Source organism: Vigna unguiculata, chromosome 4, assembly GCF_004118075.2.
Source record: "Vigna unguiculata cultivar IT97K-499-35 chromosome 4, ASM411807v1, whole genome shotgun sequence".
Taxonomy (NCBI): domain Eukaryota; kingdom Viridiplantae; phylum Streptophyta; class Magnoliopsida; order Fabales; family Fabaceae; genus Vigna; species Vigna unguiculata.
The window spans coordinates 3354603-3370990 of record NC_040282.1 but is presented as its reverse complement, the minus strand read 5'-3'; the positions used below and the strand labels follow the sequence as shown (position 1 = coordinate 3370990).

Genomic DNA, 16388 nt, shown 5'->3' with positions numbered 1-16388 from the left:
AAATTAATTGTGGTTGTCACTAATTAAACATAATGTCATTCAATCATAGAAAACTTTGACATCAAACATGTTTAAGCCAAAATAATAACATCAATGGTTAAGTAGAAGACATACATTTTTTTAATTATTAAAAATAAGTTATAATGATAATTGAAATATTTTGTTTGAAAAAAGAATTAAAATTTAATATCTTATCCAAACAAAATACTAAAATAAATAAAATAAATATACTGATTTCAAAATCTTTTGAAGACGCATCAGATGAACAACACAGAGAAACCTAACAATAGATAGAAAATCTAAATCCAAAGAATTCCAAATTTATTCTCTGGCTAACATGGAGTAGGTCCTATCAATCAAATTCATGATGAACCCTCAGAGTTTCTTTCAATTTGAATGCTAATGCTATCTGTTTCAACAGAGCTTCTTCTCCTCCTGTTTCTCCATGCAGACTGAATCCGTTTAGCTGCATGTAATCTCCGATGAGGCAATTGATACCTAACATTATCTCCAATCCATGGTTTTCAGAATAGAAGTTAAATAAGGCATAAAAAGTAGAAAAGCAATTTCAAAACACTCATCATTTCTCTTTATTCATGTGTTTTTCAATGAACCATGTTACTTAAGTGTAAGTTAACATCATTTTTAAGGAAGAAAGATGAAAAGTGTGAATATTATTAGGTTGGAACATAAACTTAAATGCAATGATAAAGAATAATAGAAGACCTTATTGCTCCTTGAACACGAGGGTTCTGCAAGAATCTTGAGAAAAGACTAAAGACATCCTCAAGGTCTGCACGCCCAAGCGTAAAGGCCTCTACATTTGTTAAGCACCTTATTGAACTGTTGCTTAACTTTTCACAATCTGCAAGAGAAAGCATATTAGTGAGTCATGCATGTTGTTACTATAACTATGAAAACGTACAATTTTTTTGTGATAGCAATAAATAATGAAATTATAACTATAACAATAAATATAAATAATATTTACACTTTAATTATAGATAGTTTTTATTTATTTAATAGATGATTTTTTTTATTTAATTTAGAAAAATAGTTAAATTTGAAAAAAAGTTAATTTAAATAAAATAATAATTTGAGGAGTAAAAATGAGATAAAAAAAGGACACCAACATCAGAAATCCTAGATAATGTTCTATGTAAATATTATTTCTATATCTTACTTTGTACAAAAACTAATTCATACAGTAATTTAATAACTTCTTGTAGAAAACAAGGTTAGATATGATTTTGGTCTCATAACTTTGAGTGAGAATTGAAATTATTTCTTCCTTGAAATTTTGGTCCATTTTAGTTCGCAAATTTTAGAACTCTATAAATTTAGTCTCTTTTTAACCAAATTTTGTTAAATTTATTTGACAGTTTCAAATACATCTCATGATAACATTTGAGTGTTTCCATGGTTCAACACATTTCCGTTTTGATATTAATTAAGAAACTATCATGAAACTTGTTTGAAATATCAAATAAAATTAACAAAATTTGGTTAAAAAGACTAAATTTACAAAATTCTAAAATTAGAAGACTAAATTGAGCCAAAGTTTTGAAGAAGATCTAATTCTAATTTTCACTAAAAAAAACAAAAACATATTTAATCAAAAAAACAATTAAGAATTTATCACTATAGATCCTTGTAGTTTAGAGAGGAAATGATGATCGTTATAATCAAGGATTGGCAAACCTGTCCTGACAGAATCAGGGTCAAGATACGACGCGAGAAGTTCTAGTCCACAAGCATCACCAACCGATAGAATTCTAGTTTCATCTGCTGCAACGCTCTCTAACGTCCCACACACAACAAAGATCATCTTCTCTACAAAACCCCTCTCACTCAAAATTTTACTTCCCATCATGTATCTCTTTAGTTTTAGTCTCTCACAAATGGCACCTAACATTGCCTCATTCATCAGGCTAAATATTTGAACCTGCACATATTTTAAATCCTCAGAAAGTAAAATCACCATACATATGTTAACTTCTAAATCACACAGATCTTAAATATTTCACTCAACAACTAATCATACTTTATTTAATTGTTAATAGTCATTTAAGCCACAAATTTCTAGGGCATACTTTCTTCAAAAATTTGAAGATATGGCGTCTTATGTCTGTCTGGATATCATCTGGCAAAGTCTCCAGAATCGTTTCTTCATTGACACCCCTTGTTGCTGGCAAATCAAACCGTATAAATATTCGTATTCTCCTGCATTGCAGACACAATATCTCTCAGTTGATTATTATCCGTAATTCTTATAGGCTCTGTTTAGATACAAACTAAAAATGTTTCTCAGATTTTCTTTTCTCGAAGTGTTGAGAGTCTTTTGTGATTTCTCTACAACCTACAAATATTCTAAGTACAAAATTAAAATATATTATTATTGTCAGAAACATGAGATCTAACTGTAAAATTTATATGAAATATTAATCTTCCTAAAATCAGGAAAAAGATGATATTTATAATACTATAAACAGATAATACAGCTTATAACAAACTTAATCCAGATATTGTATCCGTTAAGATGTTATAATCATGTTAACCAAAAGACAAAACATTATAGTAATAATAACTTTATATAATAAAATTATATAAAATATAACAAACATCTCATACCTTCTTAAATCTTCTGGTAATCTAAGACGGTTCATCCATTGCTCGACATCACGATCTCTAAATTCCATTTCTGTCTTCCTGTAAGTGTTATGGAAGAAAAGAAACATGTGAAGCACATTATGACCAAGCAAGAGTATTGTTACAAGTTTGATGGATACCCAAAATGTCTATCAATATTCTGGCAAAAATGAAAAAGTAAAAGAAAGAAGCAAAAGCCGAGATTAGAAAAAGGAGCACCATGGGGATATCTGTCAAAACAAGTTTATGCTGTTTGTTACGTCTTTAGACGGAAGAGATTTACGAGGATATCAATAAGATTTGAGTTCAACCAAATAAGATATTGACATCGTTCTCGATCTAAAACTTTAAAACAATAGACTTATCGGTCTTATTCTTATATAGTATTTTATTTACTCATTTTTACTCGATATAAAACTTACACTCACTTATATTATAATATTATAGCAATAAGTTGTACCTGCTTTGAACGGCCTGAAGAAGGTTCTGTATGTTTGTAACGAGAAGTGTAAAAAAGCAAAGTCCCAATCCCATGATGGCCATTGTAAAATACACTTCCAACGGAAATTTTGAGCTTGGAGTTAGATTATCTGCTAGAGTAATGATTTGCTGCATCATAGATCACGAGGGTATGCTTATCAGTAGATGAGAGGAAATTTACAGTAGGATATAAAAACTATATACATATAAGAGAGAATTAGTTTGCAGTATATTGAAGTGGTAACACTCAAGGTAGAAAAGAAGTTAGAAAGAAATAAGAAAACAACGTACCTTGAAGCCCCAAAACATTGAAAATGAAATTTTTTTTGTGAGACTAGTTTCAGTAGAAAGTGGTACAATATCTTGAAAGATCCCATAGTGACTAGCGGAAGAGGAACTCAAACAAGCAGTGACATTTTCATTATCTTTCCAGAGGCCAGGTGCATCGCTACTGCTACAATAAGTAAATGCTAAGCATGTAGTTTTAATGGAATTGATATTGTTGCAGGCATTTAGCAAGCATTCATTAACTCTCTGCAACAAAGAAGATGAAGAAAAAAAGAAGAGACATCACAACTCATCTCAACAATTATCTTCAATATACATAAAAAACTGTAGAGAACACAGAAAGAGAAGAAAGAAATAATGAAAGAAGGAAAACAGTGCCCTTCTGTCAACAGTGATCGATATGGGTTTCTTTAATAAAATCATTTATAATTATATAGTTATTCACTCTTATTTTCTGTTCACTTTCATATTTTAATTTTACCTTTTATAATATAATTATGTATTAAATAAATTATAAATGAAAATAAAAATTTTTATTTAAAAATATATTACAGTAATGAAATAATAATTAAAAATATTTATTATATTTAAGACACAATCAATAAAACATAATAATTTGCGCTGCAAATCATCTAGAACGGACATAAATGTCTAGTCCACCCCATATTTTATTAAAACAAACCAGTCTGTATAACCCACCCCGTTAGGAAATTGCTTCTTGCACCCCTCGAACTTGAATTGCATCTCAAATGTGTAAAATATGATAAATAATTTTACGTGTTTCAAATTTAATCATAAATTTTATCTCTCTTCTCCGTTCTCATCTCTCCTTTCCCCCTACTTCCTATGATTTTATCCCAAAGTAATTCTATTTTTCATTTCTTTTTTATTAGGCAGCACATTGTATAGTAATTTTAAGTTGAAATTATTTATTTCAAAATATTTAAAATATTTAAAATCGAAGTCGACTCATGATTCTACGACTTCAATTTAAAGAGAACTTCAATTTAAAATATTCAAAACTAAATTCATATACAGCTTCAACTTTTAAAATATTATAAACTAAAATCGTGTTATTTTAGTATGACCTTATATAACTTCATCACTTTCATAAGTATTTCAAACCTGTCCATTTCGGTCATCTTTAAAATTGTACTAGAATAGTGTTTTTTCCGATAAAAGAGATCAGTTTCAAATAAATCTGAAAGTAAAATTGAAATTCCAAAATATGAGAGTGCGGGTAGAAATTGATAGGGTGCAGGAAGCAACTGCGCATTACCGTCATTTAAGGGTTAAATATGTTTTTATCTCTTAAGTTTTAGTAAATTTTGGAATTAGTTTCTCTTTGAAATTTTATACCAATTTAGTCCTTTAAAAATGTGTGAATTTAGTCATTTTAACCATTGTTAAGTTCATCTGACGTTTCAAGCGTATTTCACGAAAGTATTTGAATTGTTTATCCCGTTTACCACGTTTTTGCTTCAATGTTAATTCAAATATTATCATAAAATGCGTTTAAAATGTCAAATAAACTTAATAAAATTTAGTAAGAAAAGCTAATTTCATGCATTTCTAAATATAAATAACTAAATTGGTATAAAATTTTAAAGAGAGACTAATTCTAAAATTGGTTGAAATTTGAGGGACCAAAATCATATTTAACCCAATATTTAAAGCAGAGGTATGAAATTTAATGAGGCTTCAAACACTCACCTCTATACCAAATACATACCAGATGGAACCAACAACATAGCCGAATGGCACAACGATGAGAAGATTTTTAAAGATTTTAGCCGGGGTTGACGTTTCCCTTGTAAACCATCGAATTCGCAGCAACCTGACTAATCTCAGAAAATACATCGTAAAGATTTCTATTCCCCGATCAAATATGATGCTAGTTTCTTCAAAAAATCCCAGGTCATAAAGTGGTCCTAGCAATAACTGCATGCAAATATTTCACTATATATGTTAAGGAATTTCAAGAGTACATTCACTATTGAAAAGTCTTTCCTTCCTCACATTATTTATGATTTGTGTTGGGTTTATAACAATACAAAACACATAGTATAAACTTGGTTATCTTAAAATCCTTTTTTAACTTTCTTTCTCGTACACAGTTGATACCAATTGTCAGGTTTGAAAATGCAGAATACAAAATAATCGGGAGCAAATATTGTATTAAAAATAGCAGATTGTGTATGATTTGTTAGAAGAAGATGTGAGAATTAGAAGAGAGAACTTAATTTTCTTGCTTGAAAATCTAAACTCTTTACTAGGAGTTTCTTTGATTAAGATTTCAGTACGGAATTTTCTACATCTTTCTTAGTTATAAACTTTCTAATTTTCATAGACTTTATTTAAGAAAACTCAAAATACATTCTAGACTTTTTTTTTTTTATTTCAAATTTCAATAACATGATTATCTGTAGAGAAAACATTGATATTAAGCTTTCATGTTAAACAATAATGACGATATAAGTTAACCTTCTATTTGGACGAAACATTTCAACAATGCTAAGAAATGCACTGTATTTGAATTACTTGCAATTAAATTTCTTTTATTTTCTAAATAATTTATTTGGACAAAGAAATTAAAATATCTTACATTTCAATTTCTTTTTTGGATAAAATAATTGAATTTCTTGTGAGATAAAATTTCATTTTATCAATATTTATTTTAAGTTTAATTATGTTTTGAGTTCATGATAAATTTGAAACGGGTCAGTCAAGCTTATCGGGTCAACATGTCAGTCGGGTCGTTGGGCCTGCCTGACACGTTTGGGTCGTCAGGCCCGTCTGACACCTCTAGGTCATTTGGCCTGCCAAAACCGTGTGGGTCACTAGGCTCGCCAATCCTGCTTGGGCCATCAGACCCGCTGACCCGTCTTGGTTGTCAAGTTGGTTCAGCCCGTCTCTGTCTTCCAGCCCACACGACTTGTTTGGGTCGTCATGCCCGCCCGACCCGTTTATGTCGTAGGGTCAGTCCAATCTGTCTAGGCCGTTGGGCCAGCCCAACACATCTTAGTCATCGGGCCTACCTGGGCAGGGTGGGTTGTTGGGGTTGACCGACATGTTTGAGTTGTCAAGCTCGCCCGACCCATATGTGTCACCAAGTCACCCCCCATTCGTTTAGGTCGAGCCCTCTTACATGTCTAAGTCGTCGGGCTTGCTTGACCCGTCTGGGTCGTCAGGCCCGCCTAACCCGTCTGAGTCGTCGGGCCGTCTGGATCATTGGGCCGCCTGACTCATCTAGGTCGTCAGGTCCGCCTGACCCGTTTGGGTCATCAAGCTCGCCTGACCTGTCTGCGTCTCGGGCCCGCTCGACCCATCTAGGTCGTCGGGCCTGCTCGACCTGTCTGAGTTGTCAGGCCTGCTTGACCCGTTTGTGTCGTTAGGTTGGTTCGATCCGTCTGATCATCTGGCCAACCCAACCTGTCATGGTTGTTAGGTTTGCCGAGTCCATTTGGAATTGAGTCAAGAGTGTGAGGTTGAGTAAGAAGAATTTCAAATTCCACATTTTTTTAGGGTATTTGAATTTTTTCTAATTTAACTAATTGAAATACTTCAAAGAAATGCATGCATTTTAAATGCTTTTCAATTTTTCTATCCAAACAAAGCATTTCATTACAAAGAATTTCAAATTCTCCAAATAAATGAATCACTTTCTTGAATTGTCTCATCCAAACATACCATAAAGAAATTGCAGCGAGCAAACTCTGCTAAAGAAATTTAAAAAACTGAAAATTCACAAAAAAAAAAGAAGGGAAGAAATTTACGTCAGGGAGGGAACCCGCAATGCATAAGTCGATTAAAAAATAAGTCTGCAGATACTTAAGCGCAGTTTTCTTGGGATGGTCAATTAAATGTGCAGCTCGTGAAGATGACTCATGAGAAACGTAGGCCATCCTAAACTGCAGAGAAGCAATTTAACAGAGTTATTTACGCTTTAAATTATGAAAATGAAGCAAAGTACAGCGAAAAAATATCCTACTCCCCATCATTTAATTGTTTTCATTAGTTTACTCTCTTCTCACTCACACTTCATCACCTACCATGGTTGATCATGAGTCTAACAATATAATTTTTCTCATACATGTGATATTATTAGGTATCAACATAACAGCATAACAGCACACCACAGTTAAAAAGTTATTCCGTGATCATAGTCGTGACTGTTACACGAACCTTACAAGAAAAAAAAAATGATAAAAATGGAAGCCAAGTTTTAAATTCAATAGACATTTTTATTATAATGGACAAATTTTAGGTATGATGCAAAAAGGAAACAAAAGCATGATTCTGAGACTGTTTAAACGAAAATTCAGCAGATTATGTTATATACACTAACAGAGAAAGCAGCTTAAATATATGTCTCAAAAGTAACAATATAGTTATAAGATTGAAAGAAATAAACAACCATGAGAGAATTCTTAAGAGTTACCTGCAAAACAATGTTTACCCACTGCATGGCAGTATTCAACCTCCAAATTGTTTCAGAAAGCAGAGAATCAGTTAGGTCCGCAGAAATACACATATTTTCCTGCATTCAACAAGCTAGAAAAAATAACCTATGTGTTTGGATGAAGCATTTCAACAATGTTGAAAAATTGAAATACATTTTATTTGAATTGTTTATATTTAATTCCCTTCATTTTTTAAATAACTTGTTTGGATAAAGAAATTAAAATACCTTACATTTCAATTTCTTGTTTGGATAAGACAATTAAATTTCTTGTGAGATAAAATTTCATTTTAACAATATTTATTTTAGGTTTAATTATGTTTTGAGTTCATGATAAATTTGAAAACGGACTCGACGACCCAAATAGGTCGGACCGACCTGATGACCTAGTCGGGATGATTCGACCCAATGACCTAGTTGGGCCGACCAGGAAACCCAAACAGGCTAGGCCGATCCGACGATCCAAACAGATATGACTAGCCCAACGACCCATACGGGTCGGTCGTGCCCGTCAATTTCATAGACCTAGCCTAGGTCTTTGGCCCGGATTGGCCCTACTAGGTTGTCGGGCTTGCCAGGTCCATTTGGATTGTCTGACTGAGCTAGCCCGTTTAGGTAGTCAGGACAGTTAGGCCCGTCCTGGTCATCGGGCTCGAATGATGGTCAAGTCATGTTGGGCCGAACTGAGATGACCTGGGTTGGCGTCAGAAGGTTCAATAATATATTTTTCATGTTTAAGAAAAAAGCCCATGTATTGTCCATGACCCACAAGGCTTTTGTGGAGTTTTTGGTTTTATGGGCTTCTTTAATGTGTGACTTTTTGGTTATGTGGACTTTTTTGGCCCTAGCCCATGTGGGTTAGTGTCAAGTCCCGTGCATTAGGTCAAATTGAAAACTCTACCAAAGAGTCCATAGTATGAGATTGAGTGAGAAAACTTTCAAATTCTATCTATTTTAAAGATATTTGAATTTTTACTAATTTAACTAATTGAAATACTTCAAAAAAAAAATCTGTTCAAACAAAACATTTCATTATAAAGAAATATAAAATCTTTAAAAAAATAAATTATTTTAGGCCATAATATTTATGCCATTGTTATAAGTATTTGTTGAAGTGATCAGAGTTTGTATCATTCAAACAAAGATTAGTAACCAACTAGATACAACATGCAATATTTTAAATAAAAAATAAAGAGGAGACCATACCTTCTGCAAATAGAGCATGAAGACATATGATGGACCCACAAAAACTGTCACCAAGCAACAGATATAAAAAAACTTATTCCATCGTTGAACCTGTTTATTATGTGGATTCATAATTGGAAGATTTTTAATGAACAAAAGGAGCCTTTTTGCCCTACTCCTGCTGGCATCCCCATGAAGGGTATTGGGAAACTGAAAGTTTTCAAAGTTGAAATATGTTGAGCAACAAGCGTTAATTTTGTCTAAGTGATTCACTAGATAAAATCATTATTAAACTCGATCGCAGAAGCATCTTGTGCATGATACACGCAAAAGCTTTAAGAACCATGACACACAAAGTGTAATGTTGGCAACTTCAACAGGAAGTTGAGAAAAAAGGATAGATGGTGTACCTTATCATTGAACATATCCGAAGGGTTTGAATTCCTTTGCAGGGTAGCCTGGAGGTAAATTGGGCAAGTTAAACAATATGCATCATGACACATTCCCAGTGATCCAGACTTAACTAAATATTTATTGTTGCTATCATAGTTGTTGAGAAAATCATTTTCTGGTGTTTGGGACTGTGGTGGTGCCTCCATATTTTCCTGAAAAAGGTTTCCAGGTAAAGCAAGGGTGTTATAGAAAGAGGGGTAAGAGATGTGACCTGTGAGAAGGAACCACCACAAATTGTTTATAGTTTCAGAGTGCAGATATTGAAAGTAAACCAAGACATATATAAGAAAAGAGTGTGAAGGGTTCATGAGGGAGTCTTCTTCTTCGTCTTCGTCTTCGAGGAAATAACAGTGAAAAGAAAGTACATTACTTGCGCGTGGGTCCTTCCCTCACAATTTATCTGCTCTTTCTTCTTTCGGTGCACCTGGGCAGCTTCTTCTCATGAACTATATATTTTTTGAATAATGGTATGTGTGAGGATTTGTGTTATTACAATTTTATAATTTTTTTTTAAATTTTAGTTCTTTTATAATTTGATTTTCTAATTCTTTAAAAAGAATCAATTTAATTTTCTATGTTAAATTGATGTTGTTATCATTTTGTAGAATTTTCCTTTTTTAATTTAAAAAAAAATTAGAGTAAAATATATTTATAGAGAAAACTTAGAAACTATGGAGGTGCGTGAATAAGATAATACATTTCACATTGCATAACCCCAGATGTCAAGATAAATTTTAAATTTTTAAATTCATGGAAGTATAGATTGAAACTATATATGGAGGTGCGTGAATAAAAATGTCTAGGAAGAAGAACTGTGAATGTCTGAAATTGAAGTTAAAAGCTTAAGATAAATGTTGAATGAAAAAAACAAAAATTAAACTGTGATGCACATCTAACTCTGTAATTTCTCTTAAAAAATGTAAAGGTTCACAGCTCACAACTATGTGTAGTACCCATAATTTATGTAAATCGACCAATTATCTAGTTCAATCATTTTCGTTGTGTTTAAAATTTGTATTTATTTATATACTATAAATTCATCTAAAAATTTTCACTTTTTTTATTGATTTTATTCTTGCAAAGTGTTTGACATCGATATTCATAAATGTAGATGCTTAAAAAAGACTGTAAACTTAATGGTTGGAATAATAGAATACAGATATGATATTTTAAAATATTTATTTTTTATGAAAATAAAAAAGAAATAAAAATATAAACTTTTTTAAAAAGGTTTGACAAGAATTGATCATTGCTATTTTTCATTCGTAAAGAAATTAAGATTTGCGTAGTTTTATATGAAAAATTATTTAAAAATATTTTTCAATTTTCTTTATTTTGTGAACAAGATAAGAATAGGTATTTGGATATTCTTTTCAGAAACAATAACTATGAAAAAAATGGTGGTTACCGTATACCTGAAGACGAATATGCCATACGACAAAAAATACTCACCCCTTAAAAGAAGATTGTTGGAAATAGTCTAAATGTGAGTCAAAGTCTCACATTAGATAAAATAGTTAAAGCTAAAAACTACATAAGATAAAAATACTCATGAACTCACTATGTTGGATTAAAAATGGTGTCAAATATCTCATATATATATATATATATATATATATATATATATATATATATATATATATATATATATATATATATATATATATATATATATATATATATATATATATAACTAATGAATTGCTATTTGTTTGGATGTTGATTTGATTTTTTTTTTCATTTTAAATTTTTTATGTCTTTTAATTATTTAAAAATGGACCTACAGACACCAAAAAGTAAAAAAAAAAATATTTTTTCATTTTTAATGTCTTTTATACTTTTTCATTTTTTTTAAAGAAAAGGTATATTTGAAAAAGTGAGATGTCATGGTAAAAAAGATAGTGATATGAGGAGTGAAAATAGGGTTATAAAAAATATAAAATAATGGGTGTAAAGAGGAAAAATGTAGTCCAGTCAAAAAAGAAGGGAAGTGCGCGACTTAGTAAAGAGAAGTAAAGACCCAAAACATATTAAAAGAAAAGTAAAAGAGAGACGTAGATGAATAAAACGAATAAAACGTGGGTCTCACCACCATACTAATTTAATCCAATAAATACATAAAACCCCGCGTTAATCATCACAATTCCACTCACAATTGAGCCTAAAAGCCTTCAAATTAGACAACAGATTAGTGCATCAAAGTAAAGCATCCAATAAAAAAAAAGTGGGGTCCTTCCGCCCTATATTTCTTATTCGCAAACAAAACTTAAAATGACAAACACATAAATGGTTCAAATCCTATGAGAATAGTGAGAGATAAAAATTATTCAAACCAAATCAGCATTCATCTCCGAAATATGATAAATTTAGCAAGAAATAGCCAATCCAATTTAACCTTTGCAAATTTGGGGAGAAAGTGCTAAAAAGTCATGTTATCATATTTATCGTTTATTCACATCTCTAGTTTCCTACAGATCTCCATCTAATCTAATATCAATCCACAATCATCTCAATGTTTATTTTGAAAGTCTGAATTAACATGGCTTAACCGTTTCTTTTTGTATCTCCATGCAACCTGAATACGGATTGCTGCAAAGGATCTCCAATAAGGTGATTCATACCTAAAATAACACAATTATCAAAGATATCTCAGTCATAAACACATTGAGCCAGAGTTAATGAATTAGGCTCAATTGTGGAAAGTTAATGAATTAGCCAGTTTATAGCTGTTTTTATATGTTTTGAGTACAACGGTCAGAAACATATGACTCTATAAATTGTATTGGTGATCGCATAAATAACCAAAGTTGAATCAAGTTTTTTCATAATCCAGAGTTTGATGTCTATACTTTTGATCTCTGATTTAGAATGTTAAGTCATCAAGCACATTACCCTTGCACCAAGTAATTCTACAACATGTCTCTAACAGAGTAGTCTCTGAAGGAGGATCCAGGTGAAAAACAAAAGAAAGAAGGTATATTGCTATATATTGCTATACCTGCGCTGACAGAAGAATGCTCAAGATACCATGTCAGAAGTTCTTCACCACAAACATCTCCTTCAGATAAAGGAATTCTAATACCATCTTCTCCAATGCTCTCCAATTTGCCACGCACCACGAATACCATCTTCTCTACCACACTACCTTGACTCAAAATTCTACTTCCTTTAATGTAAGTAGCTTGTCTCAGTCTCGCACAAATGGCATCTAAGACAGGTTCATCCATCAGAGCAAATATTCGAACCTGAAGATTTTAGATCCTCATGTCATGGTTACAAATTGTTAGAGTAAGAATGTAAATATACCATCTTCAAAAGCTTTCATGATTGTTCACACAATTGCCTCAATACATAGATTCATCATGAGGGCATATTGTTTTTCCTTCAAAATTGTTCTAAACTACATATTGCAAACCATTCAAGTGTAAGCATGATAACTAGTCATCTATGCAACAGATATTCTAGTGCTTACTTTCTTAACAAATTTGAAGAGATGGCGTCTTATATCCATTTGGAGGTCTTCTAGAAAGTTCTCCATTAGTGTTGCTTCATTCACCCCTCTTGTTGCAGTCCAACTATATCGTTCAGCCTCTCGTACTCTCCTGCGTGACAAACATATCTTTTATTTACTTTTACATCCGTTTGATCCATTATTTCATATGACAATGAAGGGTAAGAAGATTCACCATAGAGACACAACACCAACGATACTCAAGCCAAACCACATAAGAGAATAACACCATATTCAATTCAAAACCTTAAGTTTGTTTTATGTTGCTCAACCTTCTTTTTTTTCACCTGAGATTCAAGACTCACATTTGGATTTCTAAAACATAATAACTAGATAAAATGACAACAGTAAAATTTTGGCCTATAGACATTCTACATCATAGAACTGTGATGTTTTTCAGTTTGTTTAACTTTTAACAACTTAGATTTTGGGTCATGAGACATTGCCAAGAAGGGAGTTGTGGAAGGGGGTGGGAGTTAATAATCAATGACTTGAATCAAAAAATAGACAAATAGTTCATTGATAATGTTGGAGTGATTTATGAAAAAAAAAAATGGGAAAATATTATACCTTCTGAGGTATTCTGGTAAGCGCCTATGACTCATCCATTGCTCAACATCACCGCATCTAAGTTGCATTTCTAGCCTCCTATAAAAGAGAATGAAGAAAAAAAAAATCAAGCATGATTCAACACCAAACACATTAGCACTTGATCATCAAGGTTTGCTTAAAAGTTGCAGTATAAGGTAAGTTTTACCTCCGTCCAAGACCTTGAAGAAAGTTCTGAATGTTTCCAATGAGAAGCGCAAAAAGCAAAAGTCCCATTCCTATGATGGCTATAGTAAAAAGGGTTTCATACACAAAGTCGCTTGGTGTTTGGTTACCGGCCAGAGTACTGATTTGCTGCATAAAGATCAAATTGGGTATAATTTCTATACATATTAAACCATTCATATGCATTCACTAGTTTGATACTGAGTTAGTAAACCATTTATATGCATTTGAGATTTCTACATTGAGTTACATAGCTGAATAAAAAGAAGTGCATACCTGTAACCCCCAAAATAGAGCATATATGTATTTGGTGACGATGTCTGTTTGTGTAGTAAGAGGAACAGCATTGTTATAAATCCCATAAGCAAAAGAACCTGTGGAAGAGGAATTCCAACATGCAATAGCATCTGCATTGTTGTTCCACTGGTTTGATGATAAGCCAAGCTGATTGTCCCCAACATGGCTATGTCCACAATCAATGAATGCCAGACATCCAGGGATATTAGAACTTTGGCACGCATTTCGAAAACATTGATTAACCCTCTGGAAGAAGAAGAATCATACCAAGTCAAATGTTAACCTCCATTTACTGCATCAAAATCCTTGATTCTGATTGAATCACTTCTTAAATGGCTTAATTAAGGAATGGTTCGTTGAATGTCACTTCTTAAATGAATAACCAAAGAAAAACTGAGTCAATAATATATATATATATATATATATATATATATATATATATATTTCCGAGACAAAATTTTCGAAATAAAATTTTCAAAATGCGTGAAATATTCCGAAACATATTTTAAGGGTAGATTTTTGGAAGAAACTCATATAATACCTTATGGAAAATTTTAATAACTTTAATAATAAGGTACAAAAATAAGAAAAATAAAAGCTATTGTTTTAATAATTTAAATTGAAAACAATAATAAACATGGAACAAATATAAAATTGAAGATATAAAAAAGATGACTAGTTTTGAGAAAAAATTATTAGAAATAGTCCAAATATGAGTCATATAGAGATAAAATAGACAAAATTGAAATACCTATCATTGTGTTAAAGTTTTTAATAAATTTTAGATTAAAAATGATGTGAAATATATAAAATATCAAAAATATGTGTAAGATTAATGAATTATGGTTTGTTTGGATATTGATTTGATTTTTTTAATTTTAATTTTTTTAATTTTTAATTTTTAAAAATAGACCTATAGACACGAAAAAGTCAAAAAAGAAAAACATTTTTCATTTTTAATGTCTTATATACTTTTTCATTTTTATTTTAAAAAAAATTGTATATATGAAAAAGTGAGGTACCATGGTAAAAAAGATAGTGATATGAGGAGTGAAAATAGGGTTATGAAAATATAAAATAATGGGTGTAAAGAGGAAAAATGTAGTGCAGTAAAAAAGAAAGGGAGGTGCGCGACTTAGTAGAGAAAAAGAAAAGTAAAGACCCAAAACATATTAAAAGAAAAGTAAAAGAGAGAAGTAGATGAATAAAACGAGGTGTACGTCTCATATTATTACCTTTTAGAGCTTCTGTTCTTATCACAGTTTCAAGATTCTGTTTCTTTACTTTTCTCAATAGTTTGTCTTTATGTTGAATATGGTATCAAGAGCACAGTTCGTCCTGTGAGAGTGCATAGTCCTGCGAAAGGCAATCTTAAAGAATATCAAGAAGCGGTGTAGGTATCAAAGATTGATAGGTTCTTGCATTCACAGAGTCCAGATGGCTGGGAATGGAAGCACAATCCAAGGTGCACTACCACTGTTTGATGATTGGAAAATAAAGATGAAGGCTGTGTTTCAGTTCCAAGATGTGGCAGACATAATTGAAACCGGTCCTGGAGAGCTTGGCAGCAAAGCAACATAATTGAAACCAGTCCTGGAGAGTGTTGGAAGGGTGAAGGTGCCAAGAACAAGTCCAAGAATCAAGCCAATTTGGCTAAAGATGAGGCTGCCTCTTCAGATTCAGATGTTGTAATGTTGATGGTCAAGACCAATGATATTAGTACAGATGAAAAATCCTCATGGTACCTAGACTCCGAATGTTCCACACACATGACAGGTAGAAGAGATTAGTTCATTAAGATTGATGCAAGATTAGATTTGCAGATGACAGCAGCTTAAACTCATAAGGTGTTGGTCGTGTGGTGTTGAGAGACTCTAATGATAGAGAAGTGGTTATTGATGATGTGCTATATGTGCCAGGTTTGAAGACAAACCTGTGAAGCCTTGGCCAACTGCAGTAGAAAGGTTTCATTATGGAGATGAAGGAGAATGGACTGAGTGTATATGATAGCAAGAAGAACGTTCCGAGTTGCTATGAACACTCGAAGGCACCAATGTTTTGCCACTTCAATAGATAAAGATGAGTGGTTGTGGCATAACAGATTTGGACACTTGAACTTTCAACATCTGCACCAACTAAGCCAAAAGAAAATGGTTATTGGGCTGCCAGAAGTCAGAGTTCCAAATGAAGTTTGCAAAGGAGGCATTCAATGCAAACAGACTAGACCAAGATTCAAAAAGTTTGTTCCAACCAAAGCCACTGAGAAACTTGGTGTGATTTACTCTGATG

General features: G+C 32.1%; 1 protein-coding gene across 1 annotated transcript; it reads right to left on the bottom strand.

Moving 5' to 3' along the window:
* Window positions 1-213: 213 nt before the first annotated feature.
* LOC114182036 (putative cyclic nucleotide-gated ion channel 19) lies at window positions 214-14388 on the bottom strand. Its single transcript, XM_028068778.1, has 19 exons — window positions 14383-14388; window positions 14079-14345; window positions 13786-13931; window positions 13599-13676; window positions 12990-13119; window positions 12516-12762; window positions 12101-12138; window positions 9475-9900; window positions 9086-9274; window positions 7859-7957; window positions 7194-7328; window positions 5131-5358; window positions 3421-3663; window positions 3110-3258; window positions 2632-2709; window positions 2094-2223; window positions 1702-1945; window positions 727-865; window positions 214-498 (listed from the first exon to the last, which is right to left on the bottom strand). The coding sequence occupies exons 1-19, from the start codon at window positions 14386-14388 to the stop codon at window positions 363-365; spliced, it is 3108 nt and encodes a 1035-aa protein (XP_027924579.1). The 3' UTR covers window positions 214-362.
* Window positions 14389-16388: the final 2000 nt, after the last annotated feature.